This window comes from Callorhinus ursinus, unplaced genomic scaffold (assembly GCF_003265705.2).
Source record: "Callorhinus ursinus isolate GAN/ISIS: 27379988/994484 unplaced genomic scaffold, GSC_fseal_2.0 scaffold1, whole genome shotgun sequence".
NCBI lineage: Eukaryota > Metazoa > Chordata > Mammalia > Carnivora > Otariidae > Callorhinus > Callorhinus ursinus.
In genome coordinates, this window is record NW_027397063.1 from 129,460,881 (window position 1) to 129,488,564 (window position 27,684).

Sequence of the window (27,684 nt, forward strand, 5' to 3'; positions counted from 1 at the left end):
GGGTACCCACTCACCAACCACACGTCGAGGTGCACTGATCTGCACCAGCTGTATGGCTGACCTGAGCGATGGGCTTACTGTGGAAATTCTAGCAGGCAATCTGTTCTTTTGGCTCTTGTACTGCAGATCCTTAACTTTTTGTATCCTTCAGGGCCATTTAGTTCTTATCAAGTCAATTTGGGCTCCTTGGAATGGGGCTAGTTGGATGTACTTTTGGCCTCGATGCGATTGCTTCATGCTCAGACATCAAGGGTAATGTCCTATACAGGGTATGCACTTAATGAACACCGATGGGATGAATGCATGGAATGGTAGGCCGGGACTGAGATATCAAGCATGCCTGGGGGCTGCACAGAGATAGCCAGGAAATACATGCCCAGCGTAAAGGGGCATCCAAACAGAGCTCTCCACACGGTGATTTTATGCAGGTGGCAGACAAGCAGAGAAGATGGAGAAGAACCAACTCCAAAAGGAACAAAGTGACTAATCAGGTTATTTCTCTGGCCTCCCTGGTGCCTCACTAAATACAGGTGTCCATTGTGAATGAGTAAGATTTAGTTTATCAAATTCATGGGCCATGACAACATAGGCTTTCCCGTGGCATTTTCATGCTGAACCAAGCCATTGCCTCACGTTCATGCCAAGATGAACCCTGCTGGTTACTCTAGAAACTACCGGAGAGTTTTCCCTAGTTGTTTTCCTTTTAATATGAGAATCTTGAGGAAGGACTTTAATGTAATAATTTAATTATATTTTCTTATTAAACAGTTCTCTTTTAGCAAAGGAGAACTGAATGAATGCAAAATGGATTATCAACTCGAATCCACCCCGAAACATCATGCCCTAGCCAATACTCACCTGGCTTCTTCTCCTTCTCCATTCCTTACCAGGCACACAGTGCAGCACAAGGAATTTATGTGACTTAATGATGCATAGCTAATAATACTGATCACAGTAATAATGATAGCTGCTGTTTAGAGAGCCCTTAGGAGAGGTACTATATTAAATGCATGCTTAAATACATTATCTTATTTAATTCCATCAATGATCATATAAGTTTGCTCAAGGACAGACTGGAAGGGCTAGAATTCTAGCCCAAATCTGTGGTTTTAACCACTGCACTACAGTTAGGGTCTTGGATCCAAATAGAGACTGTTTCCTTTTGCTTTTAAGGTATAACAACAAAAGAAGTACACTGTATTAGGAAGTTTGAGTACCCAAGGCCAAGATTTCTTGTAAGTGATAGAGGCATAGATGGATCCTATGAATGAATGAATGAATGAATGAACGAATGAATGAGTGAACATGGGTGCCAGCTGTGAATGAATCAAATTTAGTTTGTGAATTTCTTAGATCATGGGGACACTACAGTTTCATGTTGGTGTTTCACTGTTAGCCAAGGACTGACATGGTTTTGATGCCAGCTCATAAAATCTGAAGATACAATCTGGTTACAAATTCTAAGACTAAATCTCAATTATATCTCAAAGAAATCTGCACACACACACACACGCACACACACACACACACACACACTTGTCTCATATGCTGACTCTTTAAACAAACTTATTTTGTTCTTTTTCTCAGTATCCTTTTCAGTTTCTCAAATCTCCCAAATACTAAAGGTGAGAGGTAGTTTAAACACAAATCTTCCCAAAAAGAACACGTATAGTTTTGACTGCACTCAAATCAAAGCTCATGCCACTATTTTATTATTTTTAGATAATTCTCTTTTCAACAGAAATGATCTACACACTCAACTTCTTGGGTCAACTGGTAGTTCCAAGGAGCTTTTGATGTGTTTTCAGAAAAGTTAAAGAAACAGCGCTTTTTTGACAGGATAAATATAATCATGTGCTTATGTTTGAGTTAGAACAGTATGCAAAAGTCTCTCATGGCTCATACGTAGGAGGCTTTACAAACTTTCATTAATATATCTTGGTGGGTGATTGCCAGATTTCCAAATACACAATTTAAAACTTTATCATGAGTCAAAATCCTTCAAGAAGAACCAAAAAGACCTTATTTTCCCTCCATGCTAAATTGCAAAACAAGGGAAAGTCACATGAACGTGGACATTTAAAAATACAATGAATTTACAAAGCAAACATTTTGGGGAGCCCTAAGACAATAACGCGATCAGCACAAAGACATCTGTCGGGTGAGGCACCCTGAGGTAAAGACCAGTTAAATCTAATGCAATCAGGAACTTAGGCCAGTTTAACACTTTTTTTATGAGGTGACAACCTCCTAACACCATAATCTTGCCTTTCAGGAAGATGACACAAGGATTTAATGAGTAAAAGAAAACAACTTAAAACCTCTCTTTTGAGCGTGAATTGTCTATTTGGGTTAAAGGTAGTCTTTGAAATCCCATTAGCTACTGGCACAATTGGGAAAGGAGATGTACACACACACACACACACACACACACACACACACACACACACACAAGTAGCTACAGAATGATAGCAATGTCTGTTTCTACTCAGATGCAAAAACAGAGTTAAAGCCAAAACTAACAACCCTTCTGCTAATTAGAGAAATAAAAATGTCTTTTCCCCAAGTGTCCAACGCAACATGCAACTGAAATTAACTGCTTTCCTTTGGGACTCATTTATTTATGTTTAAAAGAGGATGGGGGATAAAGAAACCTTGCAACAGAACAGTTGGGGAAAACACATGGATACCATACATTGGAATAAATGGAGCTGAGCACACAGTGACAACAGAGCTCTTTTTCACTTGTGGAAACATGATATTATGGTCTAATAAAAATTGGGTTACCTTTACATTTCTTTTCTTCTGTTTGGAAGGTCTGGGCACTTGGGACACTCTGATCGTTCACATCGTCATGGTCCAGATGGAATATCGAGCTAGTCCAAGTGGTCTGGATGAGATGTGGTGACGGCTGTTCATTTTTCAATGAGTTGCGCCTCTCCGCATGGCTCTTCCTATGGAGGCAGGCTTCAGACATTCCTACTAGCTTCCAGTCGTGTTCTCGGTCTGGACAGTGCTTTGGTTTGTCCCAGGCTGGAAGGCCATTTTCTGGAGGGTTGAAAAACACGAGATGAAGAGCTGTTGGCATTGTCAAGATTTTGTTGAGTTGCAGTTTTGGAAGGCACGTTGTTTCTCAATTCTTTGGGGCTGACAGTATTCACATGCACCTCCCCTTGACGGCAGTGATAAGATACAGAATTTGTCAGCCTTGGGCATTTAGCCACCACAGTTGGATTGCCTGTCGGAGTAATCAACACATTCCCCCTTATTTTTAGTGCCTAGAAAGACATTAGTTCCTCCAATGGAAAGGCTGTATTTTCACCAGCCAGGATTCCACAGCAATGGCCCAAGAGCAAGTTTACACCAATTTATGTGACTGCTTAGATGATCGTTTGAGGTCTTGAGGGTCAGGGCTGGCCATGAACACTTTTCAGATCCTTAGGACATAAAACATCCAGGATTCAGCCTTGTTTGACTTGGGTTTTATCACAGGCTGACCTGAGGGGCACCCTGTTACTTAAGTGGGACATGCTCACGTGGTTCCTCTGGGAGTGACAACTCAGTCCTCCCTACAACCTTCTACTCCCAATGGCCCAAGACAAAGAGACTGGATCTTCAGATAGAAATTTGTAAACAGTTTCAATGTAGTTCCAAATTGACAATGAGATCCAATAAAGGAAAGCAGATAGTCCTTTAGTGGGGGGTGGCGGGAGCAGATTAACAGCCCTAATGATAGAGTGATAAGCCCTGAATCTCTTTGGTTGAGGTATAGGCAATGAATTATTTATGTATATTGTGGTTTTTTTCCCTATTTAATTTATAGGGAATTGAAGATCTACCCTTTAGAAAATGGGAAGAAATGGAATAATATAATATAATGCAATAATATAATGTAAACTTTCTTACACTAACCTTCCCCGGTGGCAAATTTTACCTCCTTGAATATCTTTACTGTACATGGATATAAGGTAGCAAAAATGAGCAGGCTAATGTATATATTTGTATATGCATATGCATTAAAAAACATAATCCATCTGGTCATCCATATTTCTAGAAATGCTTAGGCTCCTGTCTGTCAAAATGAGAAATATACAATATAAATAGAGTTCTACTTTTAAAGTGATCATATACAGTGATTGAAAGACTATCATTTATGTGTGAATTTTCCTTTCTGCTGAAATTACCAAAGGAGCAAAGATACCCATATTAGAGAGACAAGTCCATCCTGATCTGTGCATAGTATTGGGAATTTTAAGCTGCCTTTCCAACACTTAAAATGACTTTTAAATTATGTAATGCAAGGGCTCAAAATGCTTTAGGTTTTCATAAGCTCTGTCTGTTAATGACTAATTGTCTTCAGTTGTCGGTTAGGATGGTTTCTCTAAAAACGTGATCTACTCTCAGTCACTTTGGAGGCTGCCCTTTGCCTTGAGTCTTCAGGTCACTAGGTGGAAATTCTAATACATATACATTCCCTTTCTACTCCACGAGAGGACTGTGAACAATGACTACCAAGTAATAATCAACCCATGATTTCTTTGTCACAGTAAATGGAAATGCTGTGCCTTGAAATAACATGGCCAGTAAGCAATAAATCCATGCAAAAAAATTCTATAATGTGACAGCTCTGGGAAATAACATTTGATCTTATTCAGAGAAGAGCCCTGAAAATTCACCCTATGCAAATGGGTAAGCTAGGCATTGTGTGAGGTCATGAGTTCTTTCTCTACATTATTATATGACATTATTCACTGCCTGGTGAATCAGAAACTCTGGATTCAACCATAGCCAGCTCCTGGTGCAATTATAGGCACCTATTCTCCCTATCCATTAAAAGAAAACAACAGATTAAAATCTTGGGAGATTGTGTTGCATTTCAAATTAAACATATCTATGTAGAATCCATTCAAGTTTATTATCCATTGAGGGTTTGAGGTTTTTATGAGCTAAATATAAAGCTACTGAATGCAAGAGTTAACTCTGGGCCTAAAGAGTATTCATTTTATTTCCACAGATATGAAAAGCCTTCTGACCCAGGCATGTTTCTATGATGTCTTCTTTATTTTCGGGGACTCTCTAAATCCTCGGTAAATTGTATCCTGTAAAGCTCCATTTTAATGTGAAAGTTATCACACTATTTTGTAAAGCCTCCAACATTTGATTTTTTCTGCAGAAATTCTTAAAATTTGGTATTAACTTCCTTGATCAAGCAGAAATTAAGAAATATCCCCAAAGTGGATAGTCACTTCTCTCCAGCGAAAGAAGCTCGTGGCCATGCTTGGATGAGAGATGCTGAAAGGGACTCCACCCAAGGGGACATTCCTCCTTAAAGCACAGCCTATTAAAGCTTGCTCAGCATGTCCCCTGAGCCAGTAAGAGCAGGTATTTCTTCTAAGCAAGGGAGGTTATGTTTGGGGTGAGGCAAGGGATAGGATTTCTTTCCATTTTCCTAAGAAAAGAAGTTGAGATGGTTTGGGGGAAAGGGCTTAATCCACAGGAGGCATTTACAGGCTCGTAATTACGGTCTGTAATTCCATTCATGATAATGATATTCAGCCGCCTGATTGGTAGGTTTATTGGTTGGGGCACTGCTGGGAAACCCAGGGACTGAGAAGTCTTGGCTGGGTCATGGGAAAGCTCAGGCGGATTTTATTTAAAGAGGATTCTTGATTCTTATCCTTCCAAGAAGAGGGAGACACATACAATTCCTATTCGATTCCCAAGGAGGGATAAGATACCCACTATACTGAGCCCCTTAAATTCTGCCTCCGGAGGATGCTGTTGTTGGTGAGAAGTGTAAGTTACCTCTACATGTGTTTACTTGGCAGTACTGGTTTTCAGGGGTATCCTGATATTTCTTTGTCTAATGCTTGTATCCCTTGGTTCTCCCCAAACTCAAACCAATGAAGTATGTCTTTGTAAAGAGATTGAAATCTTAAAAGATTAAGCCAGTGATTCCCAAACTTTGGTGAGTGACAATTACCTGGGGTATTACTAAAGAACACAGAGACCAGGCCTATAGAAGTGGGATGGGCCCAGGGCATTTGTATATTTACTAAGTTCTCCAGATAATTCTGATTCCCAAGAGAGTTTGAGATCCACAGGGTTAAGAAAATTGAAGGTGGGAAAACAAATTACTGGCAGGTTTCAGATAAGGGTGCAGAGTCCTTCTTAGGCTCTATTGTTTTACACAGCCTTGAAGTAAAGTTACTTTATAATTAAACAATTCATCAATGTTTTGGGATCAACTGTGTGAAGATTTAAAAGTCAGATATTATGAAGAGATGCTCAACATCACTCATCATCAGGGAAATGAAAATCAAAACCACAATGAGCTAACCCCTCACACCTGTCAGAATGGCTAGAATAAAAAACACAAGAAACAACAGGTGTTGGTGAGGATGTGGAGAAAAAGGTGGGAAAGGTGCGCTGCTGGTGGAAATGTAAATTGGTGCAGCCACTATGGGAAACAGAATGGAGGTTCCTCAAGAAACTGAAAAACAGAATTGTCATATGATCCAGTAATTCTACTACTGGGTACTTACCCAAAGAAAACACACTTATTAGAAAAGATATAAGTACAATATATTACTTACAATAGCCAAGATATGGAAGCAACCTAAGTGTTCATCGAGAGATGAATGAATAAAGAAGTGGTGTGTATACACACACACACACACACACACACACACACACACACGAATATTACACAGCCATAAAAAAGGATGAGATCTTGCTATTTGCAGCAACATAAATGGACCTAGAGGATATTATGCTAAGTGAAATAAATCAGAGAGAGCAAACTGATGGTTGCCAGAGGAGAGGACGATGTGGGGTGGGTAAAATGGGTGAAGGGGAGTGGGAGGTACAGGCTTCCAGTTATGGAATGAATAAGCCATGGGGATGAAGGTCCAGCACAGGGAATATAGTTGATGGTATTGTAGTAGCGCTGTGTGGTGACAGATGGTAGCTACACTTGTGGTGAGCAGAGCAGAAAATGTAGATTTGTCAGATCACTATGTTGGACACCTGAACTAACATAACATTGTGTGTCAACTCTATTTCAATAAAAATGTCAGATATTAATTGCATGTTCTCTTATAGATCGAGGGTATGGATGTAAATAAGTGTTCACCTAAAAAGTTTGTTGTCCTGGGCATTATCTGGGACACAATGTGCACAGTAGTAGAGATACATTTTTTTTTAAAAGGAGGATTCTACAAATGATCGTGTTATTCGCATGAAGTATGAATCTTTGCTCTTTAATGAATCCCAGCTAATACCTGGCTTTTGATACTTCATAATTCTAGGCATCAAGACAATTAACCAATTTGTCAGTTATGATGCAAATTAATAACAAAATTAAAGGTAATAACTAGATAGGAACATGTGAACTGTTACTAAAATAACTAGACACATCCTGGCCTGTTTCTCAAGAGAGTTTAGAATCGAATGATTGAATTTTTGTTAGATGATTATAATTCTTTTGGCTTTGAATGACACAACGCTGGTCTACAAAGTTATTTTGCAAAAAGAAACAAACCTAAATCTCATTAACATAACTATGAACAACCTATCTCTGGAAATTACATTAAATATGATAGAAAAGAAGTCTGTCCATCAAAAAAGGGAGAATTATATGAAAATATTCAAGTATTTCAGGACACAAAAGTGAGCTGATACCTTAGAAATGCACTAAAGCAAAGGAAATAGGCTTATGACCAAGTGGTCAGAGAGGGTCAGCTGAGTGAGCTGGGATTTCATGGCACTCATTATAGGAGTGTTTAGTTTGCATTAAAGGCCATTAGTTTTAGGCATTGAGACCCCAAACCATACTCTGTATTAGGGGGATGTGTATATGATATGCTTTGCAAGCCCAGAGAGTGTGTAGAATTATCATTGGATAGCTCAGGCTATTAGCATGATGTCTCTAATTTCCATTCTAATTTTTTATTCAGGCCCATAAGTTTTAGCTTCACCAAATTCTCAGACTATGTACATATCAATTGATTTTTATTTGTGGAGTCATGCAGAAGAGGAGACTAATGCTTGGCTGAGCATTCACTAAGGGCCAAATCCTGAACTAGACACTTTTATTCATCTTCATGAACATCCAGGGAAGTCCGTAGTGAGACACTGCTTGATTTACTAGGAACCTGAAATTCAGAGAAAACACTTCATCTACTCTTTCATACCTTTCGTGCTGTTAACAGATATATTATCATTATTTGCTTTAGTTTGATGAGTAGCCATTAGCCTATTAATAGGTATCATTTTTATCAGTTCTTTGGAAGTTCTTTATCAACTATGTTTATTGTCCCATTCAATTTTCTCATTTATATTTGTAACTGGTCTGCTGGCTTTCACTCTGAGCCACCTACAACCCATTGTTCATAGAGTAGCCAGAGTGAGCTTTAAAAGTACATTTCAGAACATGTCTCTCTGGTGCTTACAACCTTCTGATGACTTCCATCAATATTGGAATGAGGTCCTAAGGCTTTACTGCAGCCCGAAACGCTCCAAGGGATTTATCCCTAGTCCATCCCACCGAGCCTCTCTCCTGTGGCTCAGCCCCTTGTTTTCTGTCCTCTGGCCGCAAGGGCTTCTTCTAACGTGGACTCATTCCCACCAGTGTCTTTGCAGAAGCTCCTCCCTAAGCTTGGGGTGCCCTTTCCAAATACTTCCTCACCTCCTCTTGATGTACCAGGAACAATTACCGGGCTCCAACCCCACATCCCCTTTTACCTGGAGGTTGGATTTTCCCTTTTATGGAACATATCGGGGTTGCATTTCTCAAGGAAGATAATCAAAAGTAAAAGTAAGGGGTGGGATCCCTGTACCGCCCTGGAGGCGGCTCTGTTTCAGTGGAGAGAGGAGAGGGCTGGGTTGGAAATCTGAGTCCTACTCTTCCATGTAACGGCTGAAGGGTCTAATTTTGAAAATCACTTCCTTTTTCTAAGCCTCCTTTCTCTTCATGTGTAAAGTGGCAACATAATGTTGCTCATGGGATTTCACCCCTTCTCCACCACCTTCAAGGCCAAGATGACTGTTTAGGTTTTCTTGAACCATCCATCCACCCTCTGAACATCCATTAACACTTTCCATGTATCTCTCTCCACCCATGTTCTACTCCATACCTCATGATCTAACCATTTACATACATGTTTTTTCTTTCTTTTTCCTTTTTTCCTTCCTTTTCTTTCTTTCTTTTTCTTTCTTTCTTTCTTTCTTTCTTTCTTTCTTTCTTTCTTTCTTTCTTTCTTTCTCTTTCTTTCTCTCTCTCTCTCTCTCTCTCTCTCTCTCTCTCTCTCTTTCTTTCTTTCTTTCTTTTTTTCCTTTCTGTGACACAGTGCCTAGCATCATGCCCTCATTATTGATTATCTCCCAATAATCCGGTAACTTTGCAAAGAGAAAACTGTTTCCCAGGTACAGACTCTATGCCTGTTTTCTTATCTAAAAGCCACTGGTAAGTCGTAAGGAAGACTCAAAACTATGAAAACCAATTCAACGAAGATTTTCTACTACTAGTATTATCTTCTCAAAACCGCAGGAGAAAATGAAAACTGTTTTGCTTTTTAGAGGCAGGAGAGGATAAGAATCTGGGCTCTGCTTGTCAGGGTTCAAATTCTGGCTTTGGCATTTATCAGCTGTGTGACTTTGGGCAAATTGCTCTTACCTCTCTGGATCTCCCTCCTGAATATCTATAATACTTGTTTCCATCTCCTCTGTACGGCAAGAACTCACCACATTTTCCTTGTATTATGTCGATGGTTTCCACACTTTTCTCCCCCCTCTATTGGACTCTGATCAACTTATCCATCTCTCAGTTCTCACAGCTCCAAGCACAGTGCCTTAACATGAGAGGACCTGAATAAATATTACTTGGAAACAACTGAACATAATATAGACAGGTCAGAATACTCTGGAAGCTAAACAGAGCACACATGGACTTTTATCTATCTAGGAATTTCTCTGCACTGAGCAATAATGTGCTCTACACGAGACCCAGTCTGCCAGAACTGGTTTGCCTCAACGTTTTGCAACAAAGGGGGCTTGGCCATAACCAGATGCTGCAGCATGACCTGAGATGTGTTCTGTGCCCAGAGAAGGCAGGAGGGGCAGTTAGATGGCTCTATTCGTCCTAGTCTTTGGACTGGGTAAACCCACCGTTTTTACTCTGGCATTTTTCTCCCATGAAACCCTTTGCCTAAACCACAGGTGTGGCTTGTTGTCTGCTGCCCAGACAAGAGCTTCACATGGGACACCAGAGTATGGCTGTGAGTGTCTCAATGCCACCCTTTCAGGCCCTCTGACATAGCAATATATCCTCGTCATCTGGGATGGGTGGGCCAGGCCCCAGAGAGCAGGCTGCTGGCTTGCTTGCCAGTGCCCTGGGATACTCTAGGGCGGCTTTGCCTGGCCTGGAAATCTCCAAGAGTGGCCCAGGCTACAGAGCCTGGCTTGCCACTTGTAGTTATGAAGGCCTTTGGGGCAGCACTTGCTTAGTGGAAGCCATGAGACTTGTGAATTTGGAATATTTGGTCAAGGGAGGGAGATTTCTCCAAAATTAGAGAAAAGTTAAACTATTGACTATTTTTAAAGGAAATTCACTATTACTACTTTCAAGAATTGTGAGGGAAGGGTTACATGACTGCTGAGTCTCATGAGTAAACTAGAGTGAAAATCCCTCACAGCATTGGTGTTAAGATTACATGTGCTGACATACACAAGGTCTACCACTGAACAGAAATATAGTAAGTTCTTGAAGTGTTGCCCTCCTCTTTTACACTGATAACTGCACAGAGCAAATCCACAATTCTCAGTGGGTGGGAAGGAACCTGGAGGATCCATTCTCATGCTCCCTCCTTCTCTCAATCCACACAAACATTATGAACCACCCCCTCCCTGCGTCCGGCTCAGCTTGGGTTCTAGCCACACAGCTGCCTTTATTCTAGTCAGTGGTGAGTTCCTCTTGCTTTGAAAAATATTTATTATTTGTTATAATAATGTGTAATCACACGTTGCTTCTGATATCTTATTGATGTATGTTAGCATTCCCAATATGAAGCACCGGATGGCCCTTGACACTGTGACCAGCTACGACTTCGGTATTCTCCACAACTTAAGCCTGCAAAATGGAGTGGAATGTTCTGGTCATTGTGGGGCACAGGGGCCGTGGGTCACAGCTGGGGAGCAGCCTTCCAGGATTCCAATTGTACAGGAATTCACAATTCTATAGGAATTGTGACTAAGGAGGATGAGAAAGGAAGGAAACCATATTTATTATTATGCACAAGGTACTTTATGGGCATAATAATAGGAACACTAATAATGACAGCTAAAATTTCTAAGCACTTACTATGTGCGAGCCTACGGACTCGGCACCATAAATAAAAAGTACTATTAACTGAGCACCTACTATGTGCCAGGTAGCATCCTAAGCATTTCTCATACATTATCTAACTTGCATTCCAATACCAAGAGATGGGTATTGTGTCCGTCATTTTAACCAATGAGGAAATAAGCATGGAGGGAATTTATCAGATTCCTGTTTCTATTTAGAAGGGGTTACAGTGTATGTAATTATTAATTCACCTCTTTAGATCAATGAGCTCCTTGGTAGTTGGGACCGTGGCTTGTTTGCTTTGTGCCCCAGCAGGCAGCACGAGGCTGGGCACATTAATGAATGCTCATTACCTTGCGTGGCACTGAATTAAACTCAGCCACTCTCCACGGCTCCCTCCTGCTCATCCACAGCTCGGTGGGAAACAGGAAATGGTGAAAGAATTCTTCTCCCCTTTGTGCTTGTTCTATCCTTTTCCTGCTCAGCTAAGTGCTATTTCTCATGATCTTCTCTTGGTCCCCAGACTGTTTCCCCAAAACTTTTCTCCTTCACTTCCTCTCCTTTCCCAGTGCTATGTGTCTAAGGATATTTCAAGATCTGGAGCAGAGGACTCTAAGGAAACTAGACTCTCGGATTTGAGAAGAAAATGATGACCTTTTATTTGCATTTTATTTGAAAATTTAAAAAGAAAGCTTTGTTAGCATTGTATTTATGCGTGTATAGAATGAATGAATGGATGGAATACTGAGGTCCATGAAATGTGCTCAAATCTTCCAATCAGGGTGTACTCATCTGCTAATTCACTCCTGAAACTTTATAAATGAGGATCTACTGAGGTCCTTGCTCAGCCTTTGGTTACATGAAATGCATCCTCAGGAATATCTTCTTGTAGGCAAAGTCTGGCAAAATTGGCCTCTTTGTTCAGATGGGCTGCCTTCCATTGCTATATGGTTTTGTCTTTCGTTTACAGAGCACCTGCTTATTGATTTTCCCTTTTGTTGAGACTGGGCTTCTCTGCCCCTGTGCACAGGTGAATTTAAGTTTGCTATCACAGAGGGTTTCTCTTATTTCATTGGCAGGGATTCTCAGTCCATTAAATGAGTGAGCTCTGGGAGCTGCTCGGAGAGAAACAAATCTTTTTCTTATCTGGCTCCTCCTGGGTCTCCAGTTTTCCTGTATATTTCATTAGGCAATCATTATCCAAACGAAAAACAATCATCATAGCTATAGAAACCTCAAATAGTTATTCTGAAACTAGAAACTACAATGATAACCTCTTGATAGGTGAAAACCATTAAAATTTTAAAAAGTGTATGTTTAGAACCTTTAAAGGGGTGCACGTTAATCCATTTTAGAGCGTAGCTGAAAGAAAGTTAAACGCAGAACAACAAAACGTGTGTTCCAAGATCACAGTGGAATCTCCACGTGGAGGGGCCGTGCGTGAATATGTGTCAGCGGCCAGGTTCACGAACGACATCTTACAATGATTTAACCACACAGGAGCAAGCCCCCTGCTGGAACACTGGCCGGAGGCCCCAGAGACCCGGATGGTACTTTCCAGAGGACACAGTGGAATCCTCCCCTAGGAACGGTCATTTGGTTTTCCATAATTCATACTGGATTTAATCAGAAGATCCTCAGGTCGGATGACTTAAACTTTGAAGTAATTACTCTAAAGGCCACAGAGATTCCATTTAGGATATTAGACAAGCTACAGCTGTAGCAAAAACATTCATATTAAAGAGCCACAAATGCACATGAAAGGGAGCAGATGTTTACTGCCAGGATTAGATTTCTCCTGGATGAAAGTTCAGATCATCATGTTTATTCTTGTTGCCCCAGCAGTCCGAACCCACATTTTCAAAAAAAAAACAAAAAACAAAAAACACATAAGGTAGTCTGTAAGACTGGCCCCATTTTATGTTTCCACACTCGAAATACCCCTTCCCAGAGTAGGAAATACATGTGAGCCTTTTCTAACTTTGCAAACTGGGACTGGGGCATAATTTGTGGATAAAGAACAAACTGAGATTTACAATTTCTCAAATAAAAAGATAAAATGTGCCCCTTGGGTAATCAGATCAATATTATAGACACACCCTAAATACTTGGCAGCAAAGCACATATAGTCTTTCAATAAATTAAACTCAGGGATCAACAAAATGGACAAAAATAGATGCTGGTGTTAAAGTGTAATAACATATAGGGCGAGGGATTGACCCTTCTCTGGGTTTTCATAGAATCTCACTTTCATGTTCCATATTTTTTTCTGTGAAAATAAGTAGCATCAAGATCAATGTAGATATTTCCTTCACTTAGGGGAAAACATTTCAATCTGGAGAACTTTGCTTTTCCCTTTGTTCAGGAATAGCAGCCCTGCCACGTTACCCACACGTTCCTTACTCTTGGTTAGGATAGCAGGTGAGATTTTTTACATTGTGAGGACTCCTTGAAGGCAGGTACTTTGGGGACGTTTTCAGGCCCTCTGAACACTATTAAATACATAAAAAAATTTATTTCATTAAATAGGCCCCAGTGCTATGACCCAATGCCATGTGGGGTAGGTCGTCTTCCCTGGGAGGGTCTGGCTGAGCACCTGCCCCAGCAGGTCCCCAGCAGCAGAAATGAAGGAGAGAATGAAATTGTTTTCTACCAGCCTATCTTGTGGAAGATAATTTAGCAGTGCAGATGGGTTAAATTGCTTGGTGCGATCTGTTCTACAGTGTTTTTACAGTGCAGGAAAATCAAGAGAAGCAGGTGGGATTTCTACTCTCATTTTAACACCTTTTTGGTTCTTTTTTTCTTAAACTTTTCAACTGCTTAAAATACAGCTGGCAAGGCTGGAGCTGGAGAGGGTGTGGGGCAACGAATTCCTGCAGTCCTGCCCCTCTCCAGCCTGTCTGCTCCCAATGAAGGCCAGGGGTGCCCCCGTTCCCCCTCCGTCCTCAGATGGCTCGTGAGTATCTCTAAATGTAGTCCGGGGACCTGCCGCATCTACATCACCTGGGAGCTCGTTAGAAATGATGAATCAGAATCTGTATTAGCAAGATCTTCATGTGATTCCCAAGCACATGGATGTTTCAGATACTCTGTTCCAGGGGCATAGTCTCCATGTAAAGTAGATAGAATTTGTTACATGTGGGGGTTACTCAATTTAAACTTTGGAGCAATTTAATATTTACTATCTAGAGATAAGATTTCCTATTCAGGAATCAGAGGGGAAAATAGTGTTTGATGGTTGCAGGTTAGGGAAATTAAAGAGAAGTGCCTTTAATGTCTTTATTTCCTAAATGGTTAGTTGGTAAATGTGGAATGTGAAATGGAAAAATCCAAACACTAAGCTTCCTTGTTAGAATTTCACCTTTCTTCAAGTTTTCCTTTCTAGAGACACCCAACAAAATAATCAAAGTAATAGCTAACATTTATGCCAGGCACCTGTTCTGAGCATTTTACATTTAATCTTCACTATAACTCTATGAGATAGAAATATTATCCTCCTTTTTCAGATGAGGAAACTAGGGCACAGAGAGATTGAACAACTTGCCTGAGGTCACACAGTAGTAAATAATAAAGTCAGGATCCGTACCCAGATAGGTCTGACTGACTCTGCCACACTTCTACCTGTTTATGGCAAGTCAATATCAAATGACTTAGATGATCACCACAGGAAAGAGAACTAAATATTGTCAACAAAAATATGTAATTAGAGGTTTGAAATAAAGAGACTAAAGCCCGGAGAGGTCACTTTCTTGCTCAAAGTTACCCAGATGGGCAAAGAGGCAGGATGGGTCTTTTGATTCTTTGTCCCATGGTCTTTTAACTGAAAACATATGTTTTAAAGTATACAACAATGATTTATTGCTCAATCTAAATGCTGGTTCAAATTCTGACATTTTCACTCTATACCTCAAACATTAAGAGCTGTTTTTCTAATTAAAAAATTTTTTTTCCATTAAATTTACCAAACAAGAGACAGCTGGGCACGAAGTGATTCCTTTTCCCCCACTGATTGCTGCTGCTGACTCTTCAAAAAGTTCGTGTTTATGGTGATATGGGCTCTGCCTCCAAGTGGCCCAAGAGCATAGAAAGAAGGCAAAACCAACCAACCAACCAACCAACCAACCAAACCATTAAAATGACCAAGGTAAGGAAGAATTGGTTTGCTTCCTAAGCTGCCCATGTGGAAGATTAAAAGGCCACCAAATAATTTAGAACGGACAAAAAGATCATTTCATTTGGAGTTTATGATATTGAGAGCCAACCCTGAGGGAGCATCTGCTGTGTGCCAGGCAAGGTGCATGCTATGTTTTTTTTTTTTTTAAAGATTTTATTATTTATTTATTTATTTGAGAGAGAGAATGAGAGAGAGAGAGAGAGAGAGCATGAGAGGAGGGAGGGTCAGAGGGAGAAGCAGACTCCCCGCTGAGCAGGGAGCCCGATGTGGGACTCGATCCCGGGACTCCAGGATCATGACCTGAGCCGAAGGCAGTCGCTTAACCAACTGAGCCACCCAGGCGCCCCACACGCTATGTTTTATTTGCTCGTTACAATGACACAGTGAAGGAGAATGTTGTTATTAGCCCCACTTCATAGGTGAGAAATCTTTGGCCGAGGGAACTAAAGATGTTCCCCAAAATTACAGGTAGTAAATGGGAAGCTGTTCTCATACCCTTTATGCTGCTACATGACACAGATGAAGCAATTGTAGGCCAGAGAGTAAAGCATTTGTCCACAGTCACAAAGCTAGCTAAAGGGCACTGCTGTGCTTAGAATCTTCCTCAGGATGGGCCAAGCTGGCTTGATGACAAACAGGAAATCCTATTGGAATTGTTCATCTCTTAGAATGAATATTGCTTTGAGAGACGTTCATCTATTTCCTCAGGAAACATGGCTTCAGCAAGCAAAATCTCTCTCACAAAGAATGGAGTCAAAGGCATATTGCTTTTGAAATGTAAGAAGGACATTATGTTCAAATGAACAGGCTTGTCTGATTTCAGCAATGGAACAATAGTGTCTGAGAACACCGATGCTTGGGAGCTTGAAAGGCATGATTTTTGGGGGAAAAAAATGTCACAGCTTGAGACACAAATACTCTTCGGCTTTATGAAAGTCTGGCTTGTGATACTTTCTGACCAAATCATAACCAAAAGAAGAAAAAATATTGTGCTGTTAGCAATTATCCTGTTCGTCCCGGATATGTCTGCAGATGACAGCTTCTTGCAGAGGGAACTGTACTACCAACATGGGTGTGTGTGTGTGTGTGTGTGTGTGTGTGTGTGTGTGTGTGTCTGCAACCTAAACATGGCCCGTTCTCTTGTGTGTTCTCACTGGCATACTCGTTTAGGACAACATGGCACAGTAAGTGGAAGGTGTCACAAAATGATTCCAACTTGCTCCCTCACGCAGAACGGGCAGTTTACTTTCTGGGGCTGCCTTGTCCACTACTGCCTCCATTCTAGAAATATGTTCGCCTGGAAGTTGAGCACCATGGCCGAAGAGGCAGAACTTGCCAAAGGGAGGAAGATGCTCCGGAAGAAAAATCCCGTTCCTTGCACATTACCTCTGTCTAAGGGTTATTAGGTGGACCGATGCAGTGACTCAGATACAGAGACCGAAGTTACCATGGATGCTTCAAGGCTAGCAGTCCTCACCCAGGCTTTTTGCTTCCCTGGGGACAGTGGGCAAGGTCTGCAGACATTTTCAGCACTCACAACTTGGGGGAGTGTGTGCGCACTGCCAGCATCTAGTGGATATCGGCCAGGGATGCTGCGAAAATTTTTACACTCAGAGGATAGCGCTCTGCCATCAGAATTCTCCCCCTCTTATGTCAGCAGTGCTGAGGCAGAGAGACGCTGCCCGCAAACTGTGAAGTGAGTTTTCTTCATGGTCTCCGCTTACAAGTGCTCTTGCTCTGAGACCCTGCTGGTCAGTGTCACTGAATCCGGGAGGAAAAGTCCGATTAAATTAACACACCCTGAGGTATGAATGACTGATAGAGTCAGCAGTAGCAGGAACACCTGTGTTTTAAGTGACATTAATTTCATCTAAACTCCCCTCCAATCTGTGACGTTTTAGGGAGGAGTCCATGATAACATGGACACTTATTTTTAGTGGATGGGGAAGATGGTGAAATTTACGGAGCACTGCTCACCTTCTAGAGTCATAATATACATAAGCAAACCGGTGATGTGATCCTAATGGAATATAATCATGAATACTTTTTTATTACAAGCAATTATTTGCACTTAGTATGGATCACGATTGCTTTCCAGCAAGGGAAGAAACACTGTAAGAAGCTTGCTATGCCACAAGCAAACCTTATTGACTTTCTCTTTGCTGCTAATATTGACCTGGGGGTTTTGGTATGATAGGGCCCATTTGTTAGGTATTTGAAATGTCCCTGTTACCGTAAGTGCCAGGCTGTCTTCTCTCTGGACTGCTGTGGATCTATATTTGGATGGCAGGCTGCATAGGCTTTTATTTAAAGCAAGTCAAGCAGACACAGCATGAGCAAGATAATTGGCAGCAGGGAGGAGCTTCCGAGTCCTTTCTTCTCATTTTAAGGCTTAGATATGGAAGGTTTTACTCTTCTTTGTACCAGTGTCTTATGGTGCCAAACTGAAGTGATCCTGCCTTGGCCGTCTCACACTGGGGGGACTTCATGAATCCCGTTCCCTTGTCCTCCTGACCTCCAGCTAGGGACACGTATGGGAAGAACGTGTACGCGGCAATACACCGTACCGAGTTTCCGGCAAATTAACTAGCTCAACTGCTCTTCACCCAGCAGGCTCTGAGTAGGACAATTCAGAGAATAGTTGGGGCTAAGAGGGATCTTAGAGCTCACCCCAGTTCAAAAACCTTTGGACAGTGACAAGCAAAGCCAAGCCTCACTGCTGCCCCATGGCCCCGAATACAAACAATACCAACAGGACACAGGGAGAGCTGAGACCGTCTGGGGTGAATGTGGATGAAGGCAGGTGGCCCTCATCCAGATGAAGCAACCTCCTTGTTTCCAGAACTGGCAGACCCCGTCTTCCATATCTCTAAGGCTCAGGCTGGCACGTGTGGCGATCAAAAGCCTTCCTTCAATGAATTTGTGGCATATGGAAAATTCTTGTGAAGGGCTGGGGCTTGACAGGGTCATCTTGGAAATACAGAATCTGAAGCAGGTCTCTATTTGTTAAACTTGCTATGGACGGCTAGTTTGAATGGAGAGAAAACCTACCGTGGCTACAACTGCCCCTGCCTAAACACAATTAAGCCCGTGGCGGGTCTGGTCAATGTTTCCTGAGTTCTTGCAAGAGAAGGGACTACCTAAGAACCGTGAACAAAAGGATCTTTAGGAAATCCTTGTCAGGAAAGGAGGGAACAATACAGTTGGATGTGTTGTGGAGGCAGAGCAGCAGCTAAAGGATTCTAGAATATTTAGTAATGGATTTTCAGTGGTGTCTTATTCCACAAACATCTGCAAGGGATATTTAAAATGAACGGACAGTTCTCAAGGATCAGTCCTGGAAAGTGGGACTGGACTTTCCTAGTGACAAGGATTGCACACTACTGATCTAGACTCTGGGCTCCCCCCTTCATCTCTGACTCACACCTAGGATTCTTTACTTCTTGGACCATGGAATGGGTTGTTCAAGAGAGCTGGATGGCATATGGTAATGGGATGTATCAGGTCCATCCTCTAATGTGTCTGAGGCAAGACAACGAGACAGCTGCATTTCCACTGAGCCTTCCTGGCAGGAGTGGTGCATTTGGCCTGGAGGTACTGACGTGGTGGTCATGATGAGGATGGTATCTGTCATGGACCACTTGAGGCTCACAATGCTCCAGTCCTACTACTAAGCACATTACATGATTTCTTTTTGACCCTTACACTAATATCAAGATGAATAACAACCCTTTCCATTTCACAGATGAAGAAACTGAGTATTAAGAAAGGGACAGTAACTTGCCATAGGTCACAGCTCAAAAGGTAAAGCCACACAGGACCCTAGGTGAATTTGACCACAGGCCTCTGCCCTTGGTCCTCCTATTGCATTTTAATGGGTCAGCCATACAGATGTGTTTGGGCAATATGATATATACTTTCCTGGTTTACAGACATATTGTCCTCATTATTCGCCTGCTCCCCCATCCTATTCTGCACTTAAAAGAAAAAGATAAAAGCAAATAAAGAGAAATAAAACAGAGCTTCATGGAAGGGATGAAGCAAGAGACTCAAAAAAAAAAAAAAAAGGCAGGCTTTCAAACAAAACAAACGTAAAGCTCCTCTGTCCTATTTGGAAATCATAGGAAGCAATAAAACATGAGCTGAGCAACAAGGAGTCAAGGAGGGCCAGAGGTGAGGGTTGCTCCAGGTGGGGTGTCTGGCGAGAGCCTCAGCAAGAAAAGCAAGCCCTTGGCAGTGGCTGCCTGCAGATACTGTGATCTGGCTTCTCGTGGGGTGCCTTGCACACTCTTCCCGGCCTGTCCGCCAACAGGCTGGGCTGCTATACCCTTACTGCCCGGTGCCTGCAGGGGCCTGCGCACCTCCTCCGAAGACCCTCTCTCTCTGGTTTGTAAAGGATCCTTTGCAATGGAAAGGCCAGCAGCCTTGAAGAGTGCCCTCTGCTTTGATGTTTCTCTGTGTGAGGAGACTTGCTGGGACTTGCGTGTAGCACAAGCCATTATATTTTATGCCTTCACATATGAAACGTGCTTCATGGAATTCTCACCCAGTCCTTTCACTTCCAAACGACAGGAACAAGTAAAGCATTTTCCACTTGACCTTTCCATCTCTCGGAGGCATCATGATTCATTAATTTATTCTATTACTTATTCCAGAATTTGTAAGGATAAACCTGTCTTCCTAGTTTAGATGCATCGGGCCCAAACCTAACAAAATGATAACAAATTTGCAGTGTGCAGAGGAGGGTGGTCAGGGGAAGCCAGAGCACTCCCATTTATTGAGGGCCTGCTAGTGACAACGACTGCACACATACTACTGATCTAGACTCTGTGCTCCCCCCTTCATCTCTGCTGTTCCCTTATAGCGTACCACGAGGCTTGTCTTGTAGGGGGCTCTTGATAGCTGTTTACTGACTGATTTAATTAGATTCTCGCCACAACTCCAAGGATAGTTTCTGCCCTCTTTTTACAATAAGGGAATTGAAACTGTGAGAGCTTAAGCAATGTGCTCAAATTCACAAGGTTAATAAGGGTCAAACTGGGGATGGCGACTCAAGGATACATGGCTCTGAAATCTGTGTTCTTTTCACACTATCATGCGAACTCCAGAAGCAACTAGACATGGTGGCCAAAACAGATCATCCTAGCCCTATCTACAGATGCTGATATTACCTAGAGGATGTTCAGAGGACTGTGCCAGGCATTTTTTTTAAAAAAAGATTTTATTGATTTATTTGACAGAGAGAGACAGCGAGAGAGGGAACACAAGCAGGGGGAGTGGGAGAGGGAGAAGCAGGCTTCCCGCCGAGCAGGGAGCCCGATGCGGGGCTCGATCCCAGGACCCTGGGATCATGACCTGAGCCGAAGGCAGACGCTTAACGACTGAGCCACCCAGGCGCCCCTGTACCAGGCATTTTTAAACAAAAACGATGACTTCAATATAAAGATGAGGTCCCTCCTGACCTCACTTACTTCTGTAATATGCTCCTGCAGTTGTATAGCCCTTTGTGACACAGCCTCACCATCAACATCTGCGTGCTGTCTGCTTCCAGGGCACATAGCTAGATTACATTCCCCAGCCTCCCTTGCAGTCCCACGTGGCCGTGTGACTGGGTTCTAGCCAATGGAATGAATAAGAACCTTGGGCACCACCACTTCCAGGCCTGGCCCATAAAATAAGTCCATACCTCCTTTCATTTTATTTTCTCCCTTCTCCTGTTCAATGGAGAAAATTATGAAGTCCTAGAGGTGAATGGGAACATAAGAAGGAAGGAGCCTGGGTCTCCAGATGACCATGGGGAATGTTACCCACCAATCAGGAGCATGTGGCACTGGACTTTACATGCATCAGATAGAAAGTTCTGTTGTATGAAGTTGCTGAGAGGTTGGGGCTCTCCTTGTTGCAGCAGAGAGCATCATTTTACTAATAAACCCTTTATGGTTTTGGATAGTTTTCTTATCTATTTTATCCTTAAAACTTTTACAAATGCAGTCAGAGCCAATGGAAGCTCAAGGAGTGAGAGGTGTGAAGAATCATTTATGAGAAGATCTGAGACATCTGTGCAGTGCATTGCTGCACGGCCCAAAGCATGTTACTTGGAGTTCATGGGCTTCGTTTCTCCACCTGTAATTTCAGGGTGTTGGAACAGATGGTCTGTAAGATTCCTTCTAGTTTTAAACCTCTGCAAGTCTTTTTAGTTGTTAAAAAATAGGTATTGATATGTTCAGAAATTGTGATCTCTTGACTATGAGCTTCTCAAAGGTAAGGACTATTTCTTAGTTATGTTTGTATGCCTAGGATCCAATATCTTAGATGCTCTAATGTTAAATTTAATTAGAATTTTCTGTTGAAAAAACTCAAAGACTTTGCTAATGTTCTGATTTATGCCAATGATTTCTTGATCTAATTTGGAGCACAGTATCAAATGATTGAAATTCTCATGAATATTTTCATTATGCATTACTGAGTATGGTAGGCTATTTTATATTCATTTACATAGACTTAATCTTTGAAGAATGACTTTATAATAATACTGAACAACTTTTTTGATTAAAGTTAGTGCCTGCAGTAATTGGTATTCTGATGGCTTCATTTATAGTTCTATTTAGTTAAATAATATAGGGGTATAATTCCTACTTAGTGTTGAGAAAATTGGAGTACAGAATATTCAGAATTTTCTCATTCAAATGGGTCTTAACTTGAGGTCCATAAAAATAGTATTGGAAGAAAACTATGAACAATTTAAAAAGTTTGGAAAGGCCCAAGGGAAATGATACAATGATATGAAGCAGGCTATGCTACTTTCATGAAAAATCTGATGCCTTCTGGTTTTTGAAAAATATATAGCAATTTGTCTTTATATCTGTGTAGTGTGGGATCACTGTTCATTTGATCCTGCTTAACAAAATATTAGATTACATGTTTCGATTATTAAAAATAGGCAATGAATTCTATTATTTGATAAATGCAATTTGGCAGGTAAAATGTTTGGAAGCCCAGGGTTCCAGGGAGGTATGTGTGGGAAGTTACAAGAGGGTCTTGGCAGAAAAATGGGACCCACAATTTGACACTCTAAAAGGAGAATGAAATCTAATGATGGGAGACCCGTATTTTTTTCTTTCTTTTTATTGGCAGCAGCAGGGGTACCTGTATCTCCCTCTTGCTTTCTGCTGTTACTTCCTACCTCAAAAGCTTATATCACATTACATCCTACATCCTGGGGAATGTGAAGCATCCAGGAAAATACTGTGTTAGTACGGCCCCTTGGCTTTTGCTGGCATAGGAACTTATGCCTATTAAAAAAAATGAAGAAATAAATAATACCAACAAGATGCTTATTTTATCAAGGATTGCAGAAAGGAAGAGATTGTATTAAAATTATCTATTTCCTTTTGTGTGAATTGTTGGCTTCAAATGTTATATTTAGATTGATGCTTCATTAAAAAAAATCTTTCCATAAAGTAATAAGGACTAACAGAGGCATTTCTTGTCTCTCAAGGTTTAGAAAAAGAAAGGTCTTAAGTCCTATAGAAAATTCTTGCAGGAAATCCTAAATAGGATGCTGAATTTGAATGAGACACTAAAGAGAAAACATGAATTATGGGAATGAGCTAAACAAAGTGATAAAAATGTAAGCCAACCTGCAAAACAAACTTGAAAAAAAACTATAAACATTCATTTACATCTGTTTTTGTTGCCCCATTATAGTTCAGTTAATTGTATGGGCCATTTTTCACAATTAAGTTAACATTAATGATGTCTATGATGTACCTGGTACTCCTTCCGGACATCTATGTTGTGTTCCAATATGACACACCCTGCGTTAAATTATTTTTATAAATCTTATATCCTCACCTCAATCTTTTGAGAAAAGTTCAGTATTTTCAACATCGGGAATTTTTTTTAAAGCTCCCCAAGTGAGCAGTCCAGACTGAGAACCATAATCTGTGGCTACAGCTCACCAGAGAGTTACATTCTTTTGAGGGCCAAAATGGAAGTTATTTAATTTATTTACACAACAACAACAACCCTCCCAAGAAAAAAACTCCTCCCATAACCAAACACACCTCACAACTTCAAAACAACCTACTAAAGAAGAACGTCCAATAAAGTTCCATTTCTTTGATGAAAAATGCTGCCCTAGGAGTACATTCCTGAAGGTCTTTGTGATCACTTGAACTGGAGAGGTTGTGATCCTGATGGGATTTTTAGATAAATGAAAATGCTGGAGTCCACCAGCCAAATGCACAGTTGCAGGAACTGTGGGTCTGTCATTCATGGGTAGAAGTAACAATGCACACTCAGGTAGTCACCGGGAGTAAAGCATCTTTAATTACATTTCAGTTTGTCACCCTCAGCCGGGTTAGGCCTAGACTAACTGGTGATATTTTAAGATGTCTTTTGTAGGCATTCAGATGAAATGTTAGAATGAATGTTAGAAAATGAACATTTCCCCAAACACATCCAATATGGGAATAAACCCTCTAGATCAGTGGTTTTAAACTTCTGTGTGTATCAGAATCACCTGGACAGCTAACAGGGAACCCAGAAGCTCAGGCACTTTTCACTAGGTAAGCTGGTAGACTAGAGCTTGTTTAGTCTTTTTTTAAACCAAAATTTTCAGTGATACAGATACCTCATCACTATGTTTGAGGACAACAGCATTTTTCTTAACACTGGATGCACATTAGAATCACTTGAAGAGTTAAAGAAAGAAAGAAAGAAAGAAAGAAAGAAAAGAAAAGAAAGGAAAGCACTCCACTTGCTAGAGGCTCTACCCTAGACCAACCCAGTTGGAACCTCTCAGAGTGGGGCACAGGCACTGATATTTTTAAATAGATCCCTGAGGGACTGTCATGGACAGCCTGGGCTGAGAATCTCTGTGTTCACATCATGGCTTTCAGAATGGGTTATACTGTGGAATCCCCTAAACAGTTTTACAAGAGCACTGAGTCTTGCATCTGCACCCAGAGATTCTGATTTACCGGGTCTGGGGTGGCACAGGCATCAGGATTTTAAAAAGCTCCCAGGATGACTCTAATGTGCAGGCCAGTTTGAGCAGGACAAGGTCCTCTCTTGTGGAGAGGACACTCTTAGGTCCTCCACCAAAGAGGGGGTTCTGCTTTAATAAGGTGAGCAAAGACTGTTCAATTTATCTCCCTTGGCGGTGAGCATGATGAAGACTAACAAGGAAATGAGACATATCACGATTTAAAGTCATTTAGCCCACAGTTTCCCAAGTTTTGAGTGCAAAGACTCAACAGTCTGCTCTGGTGATCTTAGGCAGGTCACCTCACGACACTGGCCTTTGACTGCTACTGTGTATAATGTGAGGATTGGAGGGAGTGACTCCCAGCTCAGTAACAGCACCACGACGGGAATCATCTGCACTCTATGGGTTTGGGGAGCTGGACTTCCACACTAGTTCCCTAGCTAGGGACTTGTCAGCTGGGGGTGGGGCAGATGGTGATGGCATAGAAAGATAACTCTTGACTCATTGCAAACAAAATAACGTCACATATTTTCATAAATATTTCATAAATCTTTCTTGGGGAAAGTTATTTTCAATTCTTTTGAAGGATCTTGCACCTGACTATGTGGCACTGCTATGGATCTTCAGTGGCATCGGGGGAATAGAGAAGAAGAAAGTCCCAACATAATAGAACCCTGTTACATTTGTTATTTGTGGCTGTTAGCAGGAGCCAAACAGAGATATGCCTAGGCAATTCTTCATTACAGTAGGCTTGAAGGAGGTAGAGATGAGTTTATCAGAATGATGATGGCATGATGGGGGTAGTTGATGAAGGTGCTGACAAAGGGGCTGGGGTGGGGAGCAGGGTCGGTGGGGCTGGGGGTAAGGGTAAACCCCTAGGAAAAGCCAAGCCCTGTAAAGTGTGGCTTCTTGAAAGAATACAGGAGTTGTTGTTAAAGAAATAATTTTTTTTTCTTTGCTCTTGGGCTTCCATCTTTTGTTCTCTATAAAGCCTTGTCTTTTTGACATTTCAACTTCCTGATCACCTGGCTGCAGCTCAAATTTGGAAGGTGAAGTTGTTCTAGAAGCAGCTGTATTGGAGGCCCCAGGGTTTTGAAGGAAGATTTTCACTAATCTGGCTGGATTTGGTGAGATTTAATTAATCTACTCTCTTTCAGAAAGTTCTATACTTTTCAGCAGGGAGTTTGTCTTCCAGCAGAAGTTCAGGAAGTTAAAGAAATGAGGGATGGGAGCACAGAGGCCATCAGAGTACACGAGGGCCAATTTCACTTTAGATAGACTATATGGCAAGGTCTGACATCCTTTACCTATTTGTATCGTGCAAAGGGTCACCATTCTTTGTTTTCTGAGAAAAAAGAAGTATTTGCTTTTGTGTCAATGAAAAGGGTGATGTTTTACTTGTACAGAAATTCTCTCTCTCTCTCTCGTGGTTTTCCTGATTTCTCCCTTGTCATGGTGAAAACTAGAAAAAATCTTGAACTGTGGTTCTGGGCTCCTCTCTTCCTCAGATTGGATACCATGGAGTGACTTTCTTCTACCAATTTGTGTGTGATGGGGGTGGGGGATGTAAAATTATAAGCTTTTATGGTTTTCCCTTCCCTTGTTTTCTAAGGTGAGTTCCTTAGGAAGGAAGATCTATTTATTTTGTTGAGTGGGGTCTTAAATGGGGATGCAAATGGGAGAAGGGAGAGAAGAGGCCCACAACCTTCAAAGGAAAAGAGGAAGTGGAGTTGCAGGGTGGGGAGAAGGGAGGAAAGAGGAAAGAGAATCCTGGCTGGCATGGGGGGAGAGCAGTGTGTGCAGAGCCACCACACCAGGATTTTTAGCCTTAGGGGAGAGAGAGAGAGAAGAGGACAAGAGGTTTCAGCAGTTAGTGTGAGGCACGATCCATGGAAGAGATGTCTGAGGAGGAGTTTAAAGATCTTCTGTGTGATATGGATATAATAGCCTCCCTTCTGCCCTCAAGGCATTTTGGGGAAGACTAATGTTTCCTTTCTAGATTACTTTCAGTGAGATTTTTCTTTCTTGTAGAAGTGATACCATGCTGAGGAGGGAGCAAAATGGTCCCCATTGCTTCATGGGGTAAATGCTCAAGAAATAAAATCAAATTTCCTTTTTGTAATTGGCTCCACCAACAGTAGAGCTAGCTATTTAGGCAAGTTGGTATTTTTCCTTCTCCAAAAATATTTGTGGCAACATTTGTAATGTGCATAGCTGGCTCTATAGAATCTAAAGCCATGTTTTATTTTTGGCCACAACCAGGGAAACAGGAACTTGGAAGAAAGTGATATAAGCCTCTAGATGCTCTTTCAGAAGAATTATGCCAGGACTGTATAAATCAACATAAAGTTTCCCAGCTCCTCTAGCAACATGGGAAAGGAAGCAGAGCGCCACATCTGGTTTTTGTAGTTGTGTTCTTTGTATGGGTAACCAGTACAAAGACCTGGGGTTTGGCAGTTCTGACTTTGGGAGAAGGGACAGAAGGACCTCCAGTGCTGTCAGGCTTTCCCTCCCTGCCCTCAAGGGCTAGGGCTAGAGTACTCTGGGTGCATGGTAGGTGTATAAAGGATAAATAGGAGAGGGTGTTTATTGAGAAAATCTTCAACTTTGACCAGTCATCCCTGTGTCTCATTCAAAAGAACTACATGTTGTACTGGGTCACAAATCAGGTCTCAACCGGTACCAAAAGATTGGGATCATTCCCTACACATTTTCAGACCACAGTGCTTTGAAACTGGAACTCAATCACAAGAGGAAATTTGTAAAGAACTCAAATACATGGAGGCTAAAGAGCATCCTACTAAAGAATGAATGGGTCAACCAGAAAATTAAAGAAGAATTTTAAAAATTCATGGAAACAAATGAAAATGAAAACACAACTGTTCAAAACCTTTGGGATGTAGCAAATGTCCTAAGAGGGAAGTATATAACTCTACAAGCCTTTCTCAAGAAACAAGAAAGCTCTCAAATACATAACCTAACCTTACACCTAAAGGAGCTGGAGAAAGAACAGCAGGGGAAGAGAAATAATAAAGATTAGAGCAGAAATCAATGAAATAGAAACCAAAAGAACAGTAGAACAGATCAATGAAACTAGGAGCTGGTTCTTAGAAAGAATTAATAAGATTGCTAAACCCCTGGCCAGACTTATCAAAAAGAAAAGGGAAAGGACCC

At 41.4% G+C, this 27,684-nt stretch overlaps 1 protein-coding gene across 16 annotated transcripts in view; it reads right to left on the reverse strand.

Moving 5' to 3' along the window:
• Positions 1 to 27,684, reverse strand: part of THRB (thyroid hormone receptor beta) — a 371,178-nt gene that overhangs the window by 68,866 nt on the left and 274,628 nt on the right. For all 16 annotated transcript variants that reach the window (XM_073900899.1, XM_073900893.1, XM_073900904.1 and 13 more), the window contains one exon: positions 2,788 to 3,048. In XM_073900899.1, coding sequence (XP_073757000.1) covers positions 2,788 to 3,048 — 261 coding nt within the window. The remainder of the gene's footprint in view (positions 1 to 2,787; positions 3,049 to 27,684) is intronic.